Raw genomic sequence first — 20,434 nt, forward strand, 5'->3', positions numbered from 1 at the left:
ACTTCACACTCATTAATATGGCTATAATGGAAAAGACAGGTAATGACAACTGCTAAAGTTGTGGAGAAATTAGAACCCTCAGATACTGACGGTGGGATCAGAAAATGTGTGGCCACTTTGGAAAAGTCTGGCAGTTTCTCAAAAGGTTAAACACAGTTACAACATGACCCAGCAATTCCACGCCCAGGTATACCCCCAAGAGAAGTGGAAACACATGTCCACATAAATACTTGCAGGGGTCCCCTTGTGGCTCAGTGAGTTAAGTATCTGGCATCGTCACTGTAGCGGCTCAGGTCACTGCTATGGCATGGGTTTGATCCCTCGCCCAGGAAATTTCATATGCCACAGGCACAGCCAAAAAAAACCACAAAGCATTGAAACAACCACTCTGGAAAACAGTATGGAGGTTCCTCAGAAGACTAAATACAGAATAACAGCCATATGATTCAGCAATCCCACTCCTGCGCATATATCTGGACAAAACTACTTTTCTAAAAGATACATGAGGAGTTCCCGTTGTAGCTCAGCAGAAACGAATCTGACTAGCACCCGTGAGGATGCAGGCTTGATCCCTGGCCTTGCTCAGTGGGTTAACGATCTGGCGTTGCTGTGAGCTGTGGTGTAGTTTGCAGACGTGGCTTGGATCCCGCGTCGCTGTGGCTCTGGTGTAGGCTGGCAGCTACAGCTCCGATTAGACCCCTAGCCTGGGAACCTCCATATGCCGCGGGAGCAGCCCAAGAAATGGCAAAAAGACAATAAATAAATAAATAAATAAATAAATAAATAAATAAATAAATAAATAAATAAAATTATGGCACAAATGAACCTATATACAGAATAGAAACAGACTTGCAGACATGGAGAACAGACTCGTGGTTACCAAGGGGAAGGGAGGAAGGAGTGGAATGGACTGGGAAGTTGGGGGAATTTGGGGTTAGTAGATGCAAACTATTATATTTAGAAAGGATGAGCATTGAGGTCCTACTGTGTAGCACAGGGAACTATATCCAATCTCTTGTGTTAGACCATGATGGAAGATGATATGAGAAAAAGTATATATAAGTGTGACTGGTTCACTTTGTTGTATAGCCGAAATTGACAAAACATTGTAAATCAACTATATTTTAATAAAAGATTTACCCCCCTCAACAAAACAAAAAACAAACCTTGCATATGAACGTTCATAGCAGCATTATTCATAATAGGCAAAAAGTGGAAACAACACAAATGTCCACAAATGTGACAAACAGATGAACAAGAAGTGGCATTTCCAGACAGTGGAATATTAGTCAGCTTCGAAAAGGAATGAAGTAGTGACACCTGTTACAACACGGATGACTGAAAACATGACGCTCAGTGAAAGCAGCCAGACACAACAGACCACATAGTATATGATTCCTTTGATGGGAAACATCCAGAATAGTCAAACCCATAAAACAAAAAGATCAGTGGTTGCAGGGGACTAGAGGAGGGAGGACTGGTGACAACTAACAGGTACAAACTTTCTTTTTGAGGTGACGGAAATGTTCTCGAATCAAGTAGTGGCGGTGGTTGCACAACTCTGTATATAGACTAAAACCACCAAATTGTATACTTTAGAAGTATAAAGTTTAGGAGTTCCTGCTGTGGTGCAATGGGATCAGCTGCATCTCTGCAGTGACAGGGCACAGGTTCGATCCTGGCAGGGAACAATGGGTTAAAGGATCTGGTGTTGCTGCAGCTGCGGCATAAGAGGTTAACGGCAGCTTGGATCAGAGCCCTGGCTCAGGAACTCCATGTGTCATAGGGCAGCCGAAAAAGAAGAAAAAAAGAGTAAAAATTATAGTATAGGAATTATAACTTAATTCTAAGAAACCAACAAGCTGTCCCTCCAGGACCACAGCAGGTGGGCAGGTGGAGGTCTGTCTCAAGGGAATCCCCATGCTTTGCCATCAGTGTGTGCTCTGGGAACCAGGTTCTAGAGGAAGCTGTGAGCTGAGCCAAAGAAGCCAGGCTGAGAGAGCAGTGCCTCCCCTCTGACACTGGTCCTCAGCACTGGCCAGAGCCAGGAAGGCTACATCCTATTCCTGCCCTTCTGCCCAGGGGAGGTGATGGAGAGAACACAGAGCATCCCCCAGGCCCCTCACCCTGCTGCCCATCCATCTTGCTTTCTTGATTCACTTTAGGGAGTAAGTCATAATCTTAATCCAATAAAAACAAATAGCAAAAAACAAAACAAAACAACACAAAACTGCACCTCTCCCTGCAATGTTCCTAATACTTTAGGAAATTAAATACTCCTCTAGGAGTTCCTATCGTGGCTCAGTAGTAATGAACCCGATTGGTATCCACTGGGATGGAGGTTTGATCCCCGGCCTCACTCAGTGGGTTAAGGATCCAGTGTTGCCATGAGCAGTGGTGTAGGTCCCAGACACAGCTTGAATCTGGTGTTGCTGTGGCTGTGGTGTAGACCAGCAGCTGCATCTTCAATTTGACCCCCAGCCCTGGAAGCTCCATATGCTGTGGGTATGGCCCTAAAAAAAAAAATACTCCTCTAAATTACTCCTTGGAGATTCGAGGAAATCAAAACTGAAATGACAGATGAAATAGAAGATAATGAAAAGGATACCACTTCATGCCATGACTTATAGAACACATCAAGCTGTACAATGCTTTCTGACCATAACCAAAGTTAGAAATCAGTAACAAAAAAACTAGAAAAACTACATGCATTTGGAGATTTTGAAACATTCTAAATACAGAAGAACTTATATTCAGATAAGAAAACATTTGGCACTAAACAATAATAAAAAACTATTTTCAACATATATGTGATGCATTTAAAGTTTTAAATGCTTATACAGAAAAGAAAAACAATTAGAGTGGTTTAAAATTATGCAACATGAAAAAAGAAAACAAGTTAGGAAAGAGAACAGAATTATCATTGTACAACTACAAATGTAATAAATTCATTGAGTAATTAAAAAAAAGAACAGAATTAAAATTCCAAATAAAATAGAAGACATAATAAAAGGGCAGAAATCACTAAAACAGAAAAATGTATTACAGAGAAGATCAACAAAGCCAAACTGGTTCTTTGAAAAGCCTAATAAAATACAGAACCTATGGCAACACTGATTAAGAAAAAAGATATGAATAAATAATTACTGGAATAATAAATCAAAACTAGCTATACTCATAATATTAAAAATAATTTAAAATTATGAATAACATTATGCAACATAATTCAGAACTTAGATGAAATGAATTAAGTTCTAGCAGAATAAAACTCAAACCAAAACCAATTAAAAACAAAATAGAAAACCAGGAGAGCCTTATAAAAATTGGATAAATAACAAAATTGTTCAATGAAGAAAACACCAGTCCCAGACAGTGACTTCTAACAATCGAGGAACACGTAACGTAATACTTACTTAAGCTCTCCAAAAGATTGGAAGAAAAATTCCAGTCTGAATTCATTTTATCAGGCAAGGATAACTTCGATATAAAATGAGGTAATAATGGGAAAATTATAGACAATCCCAATCATGAATGCATGGATGCAAAAATACTAAACATATATCATTAAACTAAATCCAGCAATATGCCAAAAAAAGACCAAGTTAAAACAGATCAAATAATCAAAGAAAAAAATTTTAAATAAAGATAAACACACTCACATACATAAATACAAATTAAAAAGACCAAGTTGGAACTATTCCAGGAATTCAAGGTTAGTCTAATATTAGAAAATCTGTTCATATCATTTACCTTATTGGTGAATTAAAGGATTTACAAACCTGTTATGTAAAACATTTTAGAAAAAGGGAAAAAACCTAAGATTGAAAACAACAATAACAATGAAAAGAACGAAGCTCTTCTTTGAAAACAGAATAAAGGGGAAATTGCTTAACTCCAAAAAGTAACCTCAAGAAACCTACAGAAAATATTTTCAATGATATAATGTATAAAAATTCTCTTTAAAATTAGGAGCAAGAACGACAATGCCCCTTAGCATCAGTCTGCTCAGCATTGTGCTGGAGGAATTAGCCAAAGTAATAAGATGAACCAAAAATCGAGATTAAAAGGAAACAACACTATAAATTGGAAAAGCCCCAAACCCCAAATCTAATAAAGATCGTAGCCCCTAAAAAACTACAGACCAGTTTCTCTTATAAATATAGACAAAGAAATTACAAATAAACTATTAGCCAATCAAATCAAGTATTATATTAAATGAATAAGCAAGTATGACCAAAGAGGGTTTATTTCAAGAATGCAAGCTTAGATCAATCAGCATTGTAATTAGTCAACATTGGACAACATAATTCATGATAATAAGGAGTTTGTGAACATAAAAGCAAAACCCCACAGGATTATGTAAATAGAAAACAAAAAGGCTTTTGATAAAATTCAGCAGCTGTTTCTAACACAATTCTATGTAAAACAAGAATGGAAGGTAACCCCTTGTGCTCTAGACTATTTACCAAAACCAACATCAATAACCTTCTAGATGGTAAAATGTTAAACTCGTTTTCATTTCCAATAAAATCAGTAATGCACACAGAGAGTTGCCTGTGTCACTGTTACTTAATATTGTTTTAGAAATTACATAATAACAATAGAAAAAACAAATTGAAAAGTATATCAATAAACACAGAGGATGTTCTATTTTTTAAAAAGGTAGTGAGAGAATATTGTATTCTTCAGAAATGTGAAAGAAAGACAGTGGAAATATTCCAGATTATAGAGGCTAAGCAGACATGGTGATAACCGGCCCTAGGCTGGATCCTGTACCGAAGAGGGAAAATGCTATAGAAGACTTATGTGATCAGCTGATAAATTGGACTATAGAATGTAGATTAGATAAAAGCATCCATGTAAATTTCTAAAGTTGATACTACTCTGGTTATGTCAGAAAATAGCCTTATTCTTTGGAAATGAACAGTAGAGTTTGGGGCACAAATTACTTTTCAAAAGATCAAAAAAAAATTATGCACATAGACATGCATATACACTCAGAGAAAATGATAGAAAAAAAGGGTACATGGGTGTTCCTTGTACTATTGTTATTTTTGCAAATTTTTTTGTCTCACCAGTGGCATATGAAAGTTCCTGGGCCAGGGATAGAATATGAGCCACAGATACAGCACTGCTAGATTCTTAATATGCCTTGCTACAGTGGGAACTCCTATTTTTGCAAATTTTTATAAACTAAAAAGTAAAATTAACAAAACGAAAAGACAACCCACAGAATGGGAGAAAATCTTTGCAAGTGAATTGACTGACAAGGGATTCATCTCCAAAATTTACAACTTCTGCAGCTCCATACCAAAAAAACAAACAACCCCATCAAAAAATGGGCAGAAGATCTAAACAGACCACTCTCCAAAGAAGACATACAGATGGCCGAGAAACACATGAAAAGATGTTCATCATTCATTATTGGAGAAATGCAAATCAAAACCACTATGAGGTACCACCTTACACCAGCCAGAATGGCCATCATCCAAACGTCTACAAACAATAAGTGCAGGAGAGGGTGTGGAGAAAAAGGAACCCTAGTACACTGTTGGTGGGATTGTATATGGGTGCAACCACTGTGGAAAACAGTATGGAGATGCCGCAGAAAACTAAAAATAGAACTACCATTTGATCCAGCAATCCTACTCCTGAGCATCTATCCAGAGAAAAACCACGACTTGCAAAGACATATGTACTCCAATGTTCATTGCAGCACTATTTACAATAGCCAAGACATGGAAACAACCTAAATGTCCATCGACAGAGGAGTGGATCAAGAAGATGTGGTACATGTACATAATGGACTATTACTCAGCCATTAAAAAGAACGAAATATCGGCACTCTTAGCAACATGGATGGACCTAGAAACTATCATGCTAAGTGAAGTCAGCCATATAATGAGATACCAACATCCAATGCTTTCACTGACATGTGGAATCTGAAAAAAGGACAGACTGAACTTTGCAGAACAGATGCTGATTCACAGACATTGAAAAACTTATGGTCTGTGGAGGAGACAGTTTCGGGGGTGGGGGATGTGCTTGGGCTGTGGGATGGAAATCCTGTGAAATCAGGTTGTTATGATCATTATACAACTACAGATGTGATAAATTCATTTGAGTAATAAAAAAATAAAGTAAAAAAAAAGTAAAATTGAAATATGCCAATGGAAAAAGAGACACAATTCCATTAATTTGCAGATCATATTGTATATCTTAAAAAAAAAAAAACCAAGAGAATCTAGTGAAAAACAGAAACAAATAAAAACAAAACACCCCTCAGGATTAGTAAGAGAATTTGGCTGTATACAAGATGAATATATAAAAATCAATCTGAGGTTATTTTCTAATATAGGTTATTATAAGAAGTTGAATATAATTCCCTCTCTTATTAGGTAAATCCTTTTTGCTCATCTATTTATCTGTAAGTGGTTTATATCAGTCTCATAGTCCTAATTTATCCCATATCTGAAAATATATATATATAACTGAATCAGTTCACACTTGAAACTAATTCAATATTGTAAATCACTATACTTCAATAACAAAAGTGTGTTCCCAATAAAAATTCACAGAGTAATTAAAAAAAAAAGTGTGTTCCCCCAAAAGAATCACAGAATGCTGAAAGGGGTCATTAAATAAAATTTATGCAGAAGTGGAAAAAAAATCAGTTTCTCTCTCTTTTTTTTTCCTATTCTACCCAAAATGAAGTGGAGAAAATCATTTCATTCACAATATGGCCAAAACCCATAAAATGTCTGTCAATAAATTTAACAAGAAAGGTTCAAGAAAATAATAAAATCTTACTGAATAATAAAAACAAGCCCTAAAGAAATGGAGCACAATAGTGTTTTCTAAGACAGAATGACCTACTATCATAAAAATATAAATCCTTTTCAAAAATATATAAATTCAATGCATACCCCAATGGATTGTTTCTCCTGGAATTTAATAAAATGATCTTAAAATGTATATAAATGTCTGAGAATATCCAAAAACTGTTATGGAAAAGATCGAGCATGGAGAACTTGCCTTGTCAGATTTTAAAACATGCTCTAGAAAAAGAATGGATATATGTATATGTATAACTGAATCACTTAGCTGTACACCTGAAACTAATACAACATTGTAAAGCACCTAGACTCCAATATAAAATGAAAATTAAATTAAAAAAATAAAGGAGTTCCTGTTGTGGTGCAGCGGAAATGTATCTTAAGAAGTGGAGTTCCCGTCGTGGCTCAGTGGTTAACGAATCCGACTAGGAACCATGAGGTTGCGGGTTCGATCCCTGGCCTTGCTTAGTGGGTTAAGGATCCAGCGTTGCCATGAGCTATGGTGTAGGTCATAGACACAGCTTGGATCCTGTGTTGCTGTGGCTGTGGCGTAGGCCGGCGGCTACAGCTCCAATTAGACCCCTAGCCTGGGAACTTCCATATGCCGCAGGTGCGGCCCTAAAAAGCAATAAACAAACAAACAAATAAATAAAACATGTGTTAAAGCTACTGAGGTCAAGTGGCCAGTGCTGGTGTGATACAGATGGGCACATGGGAAGGCTGGTGTCCAAAGACACCCCAGAGTTTAGGAGACTATTTGAGAACAAATGAGGCATATTAGTTCACAGGAAAAAAGAATCTATTGAACCAACGGTGCTAATATGACTGGGTACCTACCTGCATCATCAACACAAACACATTCCAGGCATTTAAAAATATTAAATACATAACTAAAACAAAATACTGGAAGAGATGGTCTTCTTCCTCTTCTTATGGAATAATCCAGTTAAAAGCTGGATAAAAGAGACGTCTTTAAGCAAGATAAGAAAACCAGAAGCCATGGAGTACCCGTCGTGGCGCAGTGGTTAACGAACCAGACTAGGAACCATGAGGTTGTGGGTTCGGTCCCTGCCCTTGCTCAGTGGGTTAAGGATCTGGCGTTGCCGTGAGCTGTGGTGTAGGTTGCAGACGCGGCTCGGATCCTGCGTTGCTGTGGCTCTGGCGGAGGCTGGCGGCTGCAGCTCCTTTGGACCCCTAGCCTGGGAACCTCCATATGCCGCGGGAGCGGCCCAAAGAAAAGCAAAAAGACAAAAACCAAACCAAAACAAAACAAAAAAACAGAAGCCATAAGCAAAAATACAGAAATCTTCGATACTATAAACATTTGAAATTTCTCTCTGGCAAAGATACAAACAAATGTGAACCATAAACAAGGCAAAATGCACGACTCAACATGTAGGAAGATTTCACAGAGGAAGAAGCGAGACCTCAACAGGTAAGAGGATAACTCCCTCCACCATCGGGGAAAGGCAAAGAAAAGCAAGACCCAACTAATCTTTGCTGATAGGCAAACGTACAGGAGAGCACATATTCAGGGCTGACAAGGACGCTGGGCAGTAGGTCCTCTCATGCATGGTCGGTCAGGATGTGAATTACCAGAACCATACAGGGCAAGCAATTTTGCCCCTAATCATCAATATCTATTGAAAAATAAACATGCCGTTTGAACCAGCAATTCCATTTGGAAGGAATCTATCCCTGTGGCAACAAAGGCACCAGCATAAAAACGATATATATTGTTGTACTATTTGTAATAGCGACACCTGGGAACACGCTGGACATTCGTCAATAATAGAATAAATCACAGGACATCCATACCCTAGCCTACTGTGTTGCTACCAAAAAGAGTGAGTAAAATGTGTTATCTGCTGACATGGAGGAAATCCACCACATGTTTTAAGAGACTAACATCAGTGTAAACATCTAACATGCTTAGGTTTGTGCACACACAGCAGGATCTTTAGATTGCTTATCCTAAGGGGTTGGGAATAGAGGCTGGGGGCAAATAGTTAATTTAGTGTCTTTTGTTTCAGTAGTTACAAAAAGCATAGTGTGTGTGTGTGCAATTAAAATGTAATAACATTCCGGGACATGTTCAGGGACAGCGAAGTGGTTATCATTAGCATTACTATCACCATATCCTCTGCTGTCCCAAAACCAGGGACCTTAGGGGTCAGAGAGGGGGAGGGGTAGCTCAGTTCCCCAAAGTGTGTGAATAGGATGGGGTCCTCTCCCCCAGGGCGCCCCTGTTGAGATTGCATCTGAGACAGGATTCACAGTCCTGTCGCTGAGAGAAGCTCTGATTTGGGCCTCTCCTCGTTCTGTGAAGATGCCAGGAGGCAATCTTCTTCTCCCCTAAACCATTTCTTCAGAGTGGGGACCCTAGGGGAGGGGGCTCTTCCCAAGAGGAATGCTCTGCAGTCCACCGAGCCCCTGATGCCCGGCCGTCTTTTTGCTTCACAACCACAAGAGGGAGCCCTAGAGCAAGGACTGCCAGGCCTTGGGAAACAAGCTAAGTCCTGCCAACATCTCTTCTGCTCTCTGTGGACCTGAGTCTACCTGAAATGGCCCCGGCCTCATTGTCTGTGGTGCTGATGGTGTGTTGCCAACCTAGGAAGGAACATTGCTGGATAGAGCACAGGCCAGAGTGGGCCCCAAAGCAATCAGGCAGTGGGGCCCAATAAAAAAACCAGCAGGAATTCCAGTGGTGGCGCAGTGGAAAGAAATCCAACTAGAACCATGAGGTTGCGGGTTCGATCTCTGGCCTTGTTCAGTGGGATAAGGATCCCGTATTTCTGTGGTGTAGATTGCAGACGACTCTTGGATCTGGCGTTGCTGTGGCTGTGGTGTAGGCCAGCAGCTGTAGCTCCAATTCGACTCCTAGCCTGGGAGCCTCCATGTGCCACAGGTGCAGCCCTAAAAAGACAAAACAAAGAAACAAACAAAAAAAACAGGCAGCAGTTTGATAAAAAGCGATCGTGTTTTATGTGGATTTATGGTGGTGAGGGAGAGTGGAGAGGAGGTGGCACTGTGTGTCCCTGAAAGATGGAACATCAGAGGAAATGAACTTCAGAGAGCAGAGAGGTTACAGTCAGACAGGAGGAAGAACTGTCAGAACGCTGGCACTGACATGGATGGAGAGTGATGTCTGGAATCCTTTAGGAAGAGATGCCAGATTTTGTTTTTGTTTTTGCTTTTTAGGGCTGCGCCTGCAGCATGTGGAGATTTCCAGCCTAGCGGTGGAATCAGAGCTGCAGCTGCCAGCCTGCACCACAGCTCACTGCAATGCCAGATCCTTAACACACTGAGTGGGGCCAGAGATCAAACACGCATCCTCATGAATACTAGTTGTGTTTGTTACCACTGAGCCACAACAGGAACTCCAACGCCAGTTATTTTTGTGGGGGAGGGGTGAGCACAGCCACTTAGAGCCCTGTGGGCAGGGGCAGAATTCCAATGTGCAGCAATGAGCTTATATTTACACCCTGTTTCCAGGCACAGACCTGATTCTCTCTGCTTTCACTGTTGGTGACTACGAGGATGGCAGGAAGCGTGGATGGTTCAGTGCAACCTATCTCCCTGGCTGGAGATTAAGCTGAGTTGTTAACCAGCAAGGGGTCAGGCACCTGGGAGCTGCTGCAGACTCTCAGGGGCCTGGGAGGTTCTTAGCAAGCCTGATAGGGCTTGTAAAGGGCATCCTGCCTCCAAGGCCCCTGGCTCTGACAATGCCCAGGGTGGTTTGGGAACTCCTCTCTGAAAATGGCTCTCAGAGCCAATACACACACTTTGGAAAGCCTTTTTTCCCTGAAGAGTTTTCAAGCAGCCATAGACATTGCAAACCAATGTGGATAAGGTGAGTCTCCAATAAGGGTGGGTGTGGGTCACAGGGCATAGGTGTTGGAAGACCCTCTAGAGCAGTGGTTCTAAGTGTGGTCTGTCCGACATCGGTAGCAACTGGGAACTTGTCAGGAATGCACACTCCCAGGCCTCAATCCAGGTGGCTAACTCGGAACTTCGGACTGGGGCCCAAATATCCCTCCAGAGGATTCTGAGGCATGCTCCAGTTTGAAAACCACCTCTTGAGTGAAATCTCCCTAGAGTATCCTTAGCAGGTAGGTGTCAGATACCCAGATTCCTCTTTAATGCCTGTACAACCTGTGTGATTGTGTGTGAGTGTCCCTGAGTGTGCAGGCGTATGAGTGTACTTTTGTGAGATCAGGTTTTGAGATATGGATATGTAATGATCTAGGAGGGTCAATTTTACACCTGACAAATCAGGCTGTAGCCTTTTCTGGGTCAGACTCTAGAAAATCAGATTAAAACAGTGGAAACTACTCGCCCTCCAGAAAAATGCACAGGCACATGAATAATACCTTAAAATATTTTCCTATACTTTCGAGATCCTTATGACCTAGCTAAGAACTTCCGACCTATACAAAACTCCCCCCCCCACCAGTGTCTTTCCATTTGAGAAGGATGGAAGCAGGAAGCGTAATTGCCTGTGTGATTCAATTTGGGCAGAAGGTGGCGCTGTAGAGACAGAATTGTGGAAGTTTGCACAAGCAACTCTGGAAAAGGGGGTGTGGGGTGGTGGAGAGGGGGATATAAAAGTGCCTTCTCCATCTCCTGCACCTATGAGACTATCACCTACTGGCTCCTTTCCTTCTCTCTGCCAGCCTAGGGTTCTCTGGGTGTCTCCATCATCCAGTAATTCTGCTCTGCAAGAGTTCCCATAATCACAGAGAACAATAGCCCTGGAAACTCTCTCCAGTTTCCTAGTCCAGCCCCACTTTACAACTGAAAAATGGATATCTGCATAGGTACTGGCTCTCTGTACCTTGTGAGGTCCTATATAGACTGACCGCTAAGGAGTGCAGTGGAGGTGGGCAAGGGGCAGGAGATTCTCCATTTGTTTAATCAGGCAGATTAGCAGGCTTCCAGGCAGAGGTATGGGAGCTGTTCTCCAGGAGGACCCTCACAACAAGAGGGTCATTTAATGGGTGAGGAAGAGGGTTTACAATCCTAAATAGAGGGTTCTCAAAACCTCGGGGAGCATCTGGTCACCTGAGGGCTGGGAGAACAGACACCCCTCCACCTGCCCGCAGAGTTTCAATTCTTTCAGTCTGGGGTAGAGGCCAAGAATTTGGGTTTTTGTTTTTTGTGTTTTTTTTTTTGCTTTCTTTTTTGGTTTTTTAAGGACACATCCATGCATATGGTAATTCCCAGGCTAGGGGGCAAATAGGAGCTACAGCTGCTGGCATAAGCCACAGCCACAGCCATAGCAATGCAGCATCCGAGCTGTGTCTGCAATGTGAGGCCAGGGGTCAAACCCGCATCATCTTGGATCGTAGTCGAGTTCCTTACTGCTGAGCCACAGCAGGAACTCCAAGAATCTGTATTTCTAACAGGATGCCAGGTGGTGCTGATGCTGCTGATCTAGGCTTGACAGGTGGCTAGTACAAAGGGTGGGATGGATCTGAGATTAAAATTCACTACGTCTGAGTTGGATAGTCCAACTCCAGTGCGCATATGCAGAAATTCCCCACCACCGATCTCCAAGGGCCTCCCTGACACTAATGCATCCAATGTGATATCCATTCCTTATGAGCTCGGAATCCGTTTTCCAGAAATGACTGGGTCTGATTTCTTTAATATAGTTGGCTCAGCTCTTGACAGATCCATATGCTGGCACTTATTCATTCATTTACTCACCCTTCCTTTGAACAAACTGAGCACCCAGTATGAGCTGGGTGTTCAGTTCAAGTGCAGTGTGGGGTTCAGGGAGCTTGGGATTAATAGACCCCATCACGTCAGAGAGGAGGGCACGGCATGTGGGGGAGGGGCAGGGAGAGACAGACTCACTGCCCAGGAGGCTGCGGGAGGCTTCCGGGAGAAGATGAGTTGGAAGAAGGGAACGAATGGGAAAAGGCAGTCAAGAAGGCAGCCGAGAAGGCAGCGTATGTGCAAAAGCCCGGAGACATAAATGGCAGCTCCACAGAGACGCATCGCGGGTTCCTAAGTGGGGAGATGTGGAGGGGTAGGCAGGACCCATAGAGAACAAAGGGCCTGTAAGGTGAAGGCATGCGGAGCCCTAGAGTGGGGAGAGGAGGGGTCAGGGCTGCAGGTTGAGAGGTAGAGGATGGGGCCAAGGCCAACGCTGTGATGAGGGATTGGAGCGGTGGGTGAGAGATTGCTGACAGGACAGAACCACTGGCAGACTGGGGTCCAGGAAGGTTAGAGCCAGATTTCCAGTTTGGGGGTGGGCAGGGGTGGGCTGGGAGACAGGGTGGACCTAGTTAGTGAGGGGTGGGCAGCGGTCTGGAGCCCTTTGTGCTTCAGGAATCCCCAACCCCGGGACTCAGAGTACAGCCCCGTGTCGTGTCTGCACGTGTCCTCCAGTTCCCTGGGGACACGAGGCAGCTCACATCCCGCCTCCTCAGTGAGGCCAGCTCATTTCCCACTCAAGCTGCCGGTTGCCAGGCTGAGATAGTCCAAAGTCCTCTGAAAACCTCAGCTCTGGGCAAAAGTTAGCGACACAGTGTTCATTCTACCAAGAAAGAGGCACAATAGCCGGATGCCCCAGTTCATCACTGGTGGCAGCAGGCCTCTTAAGGCGGGGGTGGGGTGGGTGTTCTCTGAAAAGGCGGGAAGGGGAAACCTGGGGTGGCTAAGGAGGGTGAATGTTACGGGTGGATGACGACAGATTGAAAATGGGCTGGGCACAGGGAGGCCACTTAGGGGGAGGGCAATTTAGAAGAAATCCACGCAGGGGCCGGGAGGGCTGGGGTTTAGCCATGGGGCCTGGAGAGACAGAAGCCTTACCTTGACGTGGTCCAGCACCACCAGGGGCCCATTGACGCTGCACACGGTCCTGTAGGCTGAGGGAGAGGTGGGGTGGGTGAGGGTCTCACACCAGTACACACACACACACACACACACACACACACAGAGGCATCCTCTGCCTTCTCTCCCTCTAAGCACCACCCCCCATCCCCCTCCAGAGCCTGGGCCGTCAGGGTCATTAGCTGTGACAGGGCCAGCCACCATTGCTGTAAGGGTCATGCCCCTGCCCGCAGGGCCCCCGCTGCCTCGGACACCTGCAGGAGGCTGGGGGAGGGCCAGGGCAAGGGCAGAGGCCCCCGGAGTCCTCCCCTCCCCCCGCCAGCCACGCAGAGGCCTTTCTCATCCCTGAGGCCTCTTCCCCTCCGGCCTCAGCCCCCACTTCCCCACTCCCTCCTCCCCGGCCCACAACATTTTCCAAAAGCTGGAGATGCGATGAGGGCCGCCCTCCCTGCCCCTCACCTGGGCCACACTTCTCTCCATCACCCCACGCTGACTGGGCACTGTGTGTGCGGTGGGGTGTGTGTGGTGGGGCGCAGGCACCCAGGAGAAAAGCCAGCCAGGCCCTGCTCTGCCACCAGGCTGGGCTCCCTGGCCGCCTGTGGGGGAGGGGAGAGAGCAGTGCGACAAGAAAGCGGGAAGCAGATTGTCCCCGTCCTAGTGGCTGGAGGGACCCACAAATAGGGATGTGAGCTCAGTTCCCAGGGAGGGTTAGACCTCAGGAAATACTTGCCAGCCAGGGACTCCATAGGAGAAGCATGGACATGCCGACAAGAAACCTACTTGGGTTCTGCCAGAGGCTAACTCAGCAGGTCCCTCCCTCACCCAAGACCCTGGGGTGTGGTGGCCCTTCCCAGGGTCCTTGTGAAGAGACAATGGGGATGAAGGAAGCTAGCAGGGCAGGACGGTCAGGGGTGTCTGCAAGGTCCCTGGGTCACTCACAGGCTGGAAGGGCCTCCGATGGGTCCAACCCTCCTCTCAACAGGCCAGGAGAATGGGGCCCATGTGTGTGGAAAGCCGAGCAGGGGCTGGGGTGCTTTGTGCTTCCCGACAGACCACAGGGGCTCCAGCCACCCACCCTCGTGCTAACACTCCCCCCACCCCCAACCTCCCATGGGAAGCGAACGAAACGCCTCAGCCTACACCCTCCATGGTCTAGGGCTGTGGTCAAGCCCTTCTTTTTGGCTGATCTAAGTTCCTTCCCTGGAGTCTTGGGCTAAGAAAACCAACTTGCATGGACGTTCGCCAGGGTCTTCTGAGTGGGAGGGCTATTAGGAGAACTTGAGAAAGCGAGGTTCTCCTTGGCCTTGGGCCCAGAGTCAAGGAACCCTCTCACCTTCCTGCCCTCAGACTACCAACCTGAGCCTCCCTCATGTCTTTTTCCCATGGAGATGGGAGCCGGTATCCATCTTCATCTTAGCCAGACCCCATCCCCATCCAGGCACCAGGAACCTGGTCTTCCAGGGGCTCTGTGCTGGGGTGACTGGATGATGTGCCAGCATTCCCACCACCCCCCCTCAGCTGCCCTGTGGATTTCCCATCAAGCTTTGATATCTACCATCTTTTCTTTTTTTTTTTTTTTTTTTTTTAGAGCCACACCTGTGGCATATGGACGTTCCAGGCTAAGGGTCGAATTGGAACAGTAGCTGCCGGCCTATACCACAGCTCATGGCAATGCCGGATCCTCAACCCACTGAGTGAGGCCAGGGATGGAACCCCCAGCCTCATGGTTACTAGACTGGTTCATTAACTGCTGAGCCACCACGGGATCTCTGATATCAACCTCCTTAAAACCATGCTGTCTGCCCCAGTCTGTGTCCAGCGGTGGTGATCACAGCCCAGCCTCCAACAAACCCAGCCCCACTGCCTTCTCTCTCCTTCTGAGCCTGGCTGTGTCTCCCCCCTCCTAGGCCCCACCCACTCCCGCACCCCCCTGGCTACTCCTCAGCCTATTTTCAGGACCTTTGGATGCTGGGGCCTCCAGGCGCAGGCCTGGTTCTGGACCTCTCACTCCTGCCCTCCCAGCTCTGCTTCCCCTCCCTCTCCTCCCAACCCATCTTAAAGCCCATGCATCGGAGGCCTTCTCAGTCCTGGGCTAGGCAAATTAAACATGGAGCCTATGATTTAAAAGGGGATAAAGATGAAATAATTGCAAATGTCTATGAAGGAAAGAGCAGGAAGGCCCTGCCCAAGAAGGGCCATTTGAGCGGAAGCTCTAAGGTCAAGTGGAACCAGCCAGCCAGCCCCCAGAGAGCTGGACAAAGGGCCTCTGGCAGAGGTGAGGAGGCCTGGGGATTCAGAGAAAGAACTCGTGGCCTTCGGGGAACAGAAAGAAGGGCAGTGTGGCCGGCATGTGCAGACTTACTTCCCCTGAGTTAGAGGACACACCAGCTCCATGTGAGGCAGGGGTGTCTGAGGAGCTCACTGCTGAATCCCTCCTCTCGGAAGAGTGTGAGTACAGGATGGCTGCTCCGTAAATATGTGTCAAAAGGGTCACCTGTTCCCCCAAGCTCATTCCTGTATTTCCACGTCAGGACAGATGTCCCCTGCTCCCCCTGCCACACATACGCCTTCCCAGCCCCAAACCAAATGAGGGTTTGCTCCCCTGGCTCCTGCCACCCCTGCGAAGACAGAATGGAAGGCCCAAGAAAGGGAATGCACTGGGCTAAGAGAGTGGTAGGCACAGGGAGACCCCAGCCTCAAAGGGTTAAGGCAGAGGCTGGAGTATCGCCCTTCCCACCAAGAAGAAAAATCACTCATGCGTCCTTCCTGCCCATATGGCATTTTGAGCAAAGCCTCTGGATGAATAGGACCATTTCGGGCAGAGCAGGTGAGGCTGGCAGTGGAGGATGGAGGACCGCCAGAGCAGGGGGAGGACCCCAGCTAAGAGACCTTGCTTTTCAAAAAGCCCCCAGAAGAGCTGGCAAACTTCCTGGCCCTATAGAGAAAATGCCAGACCAGCCAGCTGGCTGAGGTGGCAGAACACGAAGAGTGAGTGGGCTGTGTAGGGAGGGAGAGGGGAGGGGGCCCAGGGAACCCCTTCCAGTTTCACCTGGGGAGGCAAGTCTCTCAGTTCCTCCCTTTGTTCACTGCTGGCTTCCCCATGTCACAGCCTCTGCCTCTGTTGACCCTGATGGCCAGCAACTCTACCTTGGGTGGGGGGCGCCTGCCAGGGGAGGAGGAGGAGGCTTGTTATGGGCACAAAGAGGGGAGCATCTGGATGCGGGTGGCCCTTTGGGGGGAGCCTAGGGTCCGAGTGCTTGCTTGCAGCAGAGCTGGGTCTTCTGCGCTGCCAGTTTCTCAAGTCTATGCAGCATGAGGTCTCTAAGACCCCCTCTCATCACGCCAGCCTCATCCATAAGCCACCTTCCCAGGCTTCCAGGGAGGCACAGTCCTTGGTTCTAACAGCTGGATGAAAACATCACCCCATAGCTTGGACCTTTTATTGCAGATAATCCACTTATGTGGCCATTTCGGCTCAGCATTTGGCTATTGGCATCCTAGCTCACTGGGTCCTTTCCCCTCTGAAGGCTCACAGCTTATACCCCAGAGGGTATCCTGTTTTCCAGCTTATCAGTTAATAAGACAGACTGTGTCTCTCCCCTCAGGCTGAGGTGTCTCATCTGTCCAACCGAATGGTATCTTTTCTTAGAGGTTGTCTGGTTTGGACACAGCCAATGTAGTGGCTGAGCAACAAAAGTGTCCTTTTTTTTCTTTCTCTTTTTAGGGTCGCATCTGCCACTTTTGTAAGTTCCAGGTTAGGGCTTGAATCAGAGCTACAGCTGCCTGCCTACACCACAGCCACGGCAACTCCAGATCTGAGTCGTGTCTGTGACCTACACCACAGCTCACGGCAACGACCTATCATTAACCCACAGAGTGAGGCCAGGAATTGAAGCCAGATCCTCATGGATCCTAGTTGGATTTATTACCGCTGAGCCAAGATGGCAACTCCACAAAGGTATCCTTGACTGGAAGCCAGGCTTTTTGTCTGTACCCACCCCCAACTCTGTGTCCATTGTATGGAGTGGCAAACTGAGGCCCTCCTGGAGCCCAGCACAAATCAGGACACTCTCCCGTGGCCCTCAAGGCTTACTGCTGGCCCTGCCCCAGCCCCGAGGCACGCCCCTGACCCTGGAGGTAGGGCTGGAGGCAGGGGCTGAACCAGAAGACCCCCGAGGGGCACAGGCCTCCGGAGACTTTGCAGACACTCCCTCCAGCTGCTCCGCCCGCCCCCTCTCCATTGTCCTCGCTGACACTGGGGGTTGCTCCCCGGGCTGCGGGCGGCGGAGCCCCTCCCCGCCCCCACCTCCCCACCGCCGTCCGCGTCAAAGGCTCAGCGGGGCTCCGCTAATTAGGGCCGGCCCCGCCACACCTGCAGCGTCCTGGGAGAGGGCTGAGGCGGGCGCCCATGCGTGAGGCCAGGGTGGGGGCAAGCCCGGGCCAGCAGGTCCTGCACCTCCTCCCTGATCCCCGCCGGAGGGATTAGGGGAGGGAGGGCAGAGTGGTCTTAGCATCAGCCCGAGACCCTGACGGGCCGATCGCTCCTCCGCTCTGCTGTCTTCTGCCCCGTGCAGCTCCGGGCCACCTCCGTGGGGAACCGCTCCAGCTCCGAGGAGGGCAAAGGAGCGCCTTCCTTCCCAGGGCGGGGACTGCTGGGGTATCCACCCCACCTTGCTTTCTGGCCCATCCCCTCCCTCAGCCGCCGCAGAGAAATCATCTCCGGAGGTTTAGTCTGCCTCCTCCTCCAGGAAGTCTTCTCAGCCACGGCCAAGAGATTGCTGGGGCGGGGAGCCTAGCTGCCCCTTCCCCTGGCCCTCTGGTGCTCCAGCTTTCCTCCTAGGCCCTTTCTGCCGCTAAGCCACGTTCTCCTGCTTGGAAGTGCTTAGAGTCCTGGGGCGAGAGGCTAGAGAGGGCCGCAGGAGTCTGAACCCCTAGGGAGAGACCCCAAAGGCCCCTGAGCAGGAAAGAAGGAACTGGAGAAAGCGGCAGGTGCACGGCCCACTCAGGAAACCAGCCTCTCTCGGTGGGGGTGGGGGTGTCTGCCTGCACTGGCCCCTGGGGGGGACCCTGTAAGGACATTGGTGTGCAGCAAAAGCACAGGCAGTGGCCTTTGTCATCGCAATAACATCTTGAATGCAGGCCTGGAGCGAGGGGCTCGCCCTGCCCTGACCCGTGTCTCTGGGTCGGATGTGGGGTGTGAACACCGTCGCCTGGGTGGGGGCTGCATGGTGTGTGTGGAGGGGCACTACTGTTCCGGGCAAGCGCTCAGGTCAAACCTCCTGGCTGTTTCTCCTTGTGCCAGGGCTGGTTGACTATAAATAAGAGGCTGACTGGGAGGGAACTGGTGGGAGGGGATCCTGGAGTAAGGTTGCACCCTGGGAGGGCACATTCCAGGGAGAAGGAAAGCCGAGCTGGAAGATCCAGACCTCAGACCCCACCCCCACTCAGCACCTAGGCAGCTCTCGTTTTGCACAGTGGGGGGTGGGGTGGGGGTTGCTGCCACAGGGCCTGGACAAAGGGCAGCCACCTCCTACTCAGGACTCCAGGTCCCGGTTCTGGACCCAAGAGGGGCCCAGTCACCCCAGCTGGGCCCTGGTGACCCCAGCTTTGCCCTAGGGGAGCGTCTGTGTCTTCATCCTCAGATGGCCACAGGGCCCACGGGGCCTCCACTCCTTGTGAAATTGCCCCCCCCCCCTCAGTTTCTCCTTAGTACACCCCTCAGGGCCTGCCTGGGGCCTCAGGTGGTGCCCCCACCCCTGAGGGCTGCTCCCACGCACCCTGCGCCTGACCATTCTGCTTTCTGTGGCATGGGCCCCACTGCAGACCCAGCCCTCAACTGCGTCTCCCCCTGCAGAGGGAAGGGTGGCAGTGCTAGGCCAGCTTCTCCCCACACACACCCTGTTAGGAGGCTCTGGCTCAGCTTAGCTGGTGCTGGCCTGGCCGGTTTACTCCAGTGAGCTGGGCTATGTGAGAATGTGAGAATTCGCCCCACCAGGGAATATGACCTTGGACAAGGAAAGATGGCAGAAGCAGGGTGCTTGCTTTGGTCCTGGGGCTTTACTGGGTTCTCTGCCCCAGACACCTGGACTTGGCCCACCCCTGCAGGACATGCACTGGAGCCACCCCTGAGCTCCCCTGGAGCCCACAAGTGGGCTCCCAGGCCCCATCCCCTCTACACCTGGATGCCAGGCATGTGCCGACCTCCTAGCTGTTCACACCCAGACCTGTGACATCACCTCATCACACTCATCCGGAGTGTACAAGCGGGTGCACACACACCATCACACATTTCCTTTCTGATCACACACACACACACACTCAAGGGAATGTGGGAGTGCATGCCCACCCAGGTACACGCCTTCCAGGTTCATACCAGCACCCTCCCCCACAACGCTCCCGTGACATGACATGACACACAGTGTCAGGTAGTTCTCACCCTGAGAGTGCACACGAACTCTGCACTGCCACACTCATCCCTTAGAGTCACTTGATTATATAGTTCCTCCTGCTGAGCATTGTGGTGTACGCATGCGCACCCCCTCAATACACACATTCATGCAGAGGTCTACACACACACACTTGGGAGCTGTCTATGGACTTGGGGCCTCAGGGCAGGATCCCCAGCAACAAGGTTTCTAGAGCTACTCCCCTGCCCTTTCCTCTGGGGTACCCTGGGTTGGGGATCCCCATCCCTCCACCTGCATCCCTCTGAGGGGCCCAAAGCCCCCTATGTCTCCCTAAACTTCGGGTCCTCC

At 48.2% G+C, this 20,434-nt stretch overlaps 1 protein-coding gene across 1 annotated transcript in view; it reads right to left on the reverse strand.

The window, feature by feature from the left end:
- ATP6V1B1 (ATPase H+ transporting V1 subunit B1) overlaps positions 1-20,434 on the reverse strand; it is a 30,256-nt gene that overhangs the window by 9,529 nt on the left and 293 nt on the right. Inside the window, exon 2 of the mRNA XM_047781828.1 lies at positions 13,659-13,714. Coding sequence (XP_047637784.1) covers positions 13,659-13,714 — 56 coding nt within the window. The remainder of the gene's footprint in view (positions 1-13,658; positions 13,715-20,434) is intronic.

Source organism: Phacochoerus africanus, chromosome 5 (assembly GCF_016906955.1).
Source record: "Phacochoerus africanus isolate WHEZ1 chromosome 5, ROS_Pafr_v1, whole genome shotgun sequence".
In the NCBI taxonomy this organism is placed as follows: Eukaryota; Metazoa; Chordata; class Mammalia; order Artiodactyla; family Suidae; genus Phacochoerus; species Phacochoerus africanus.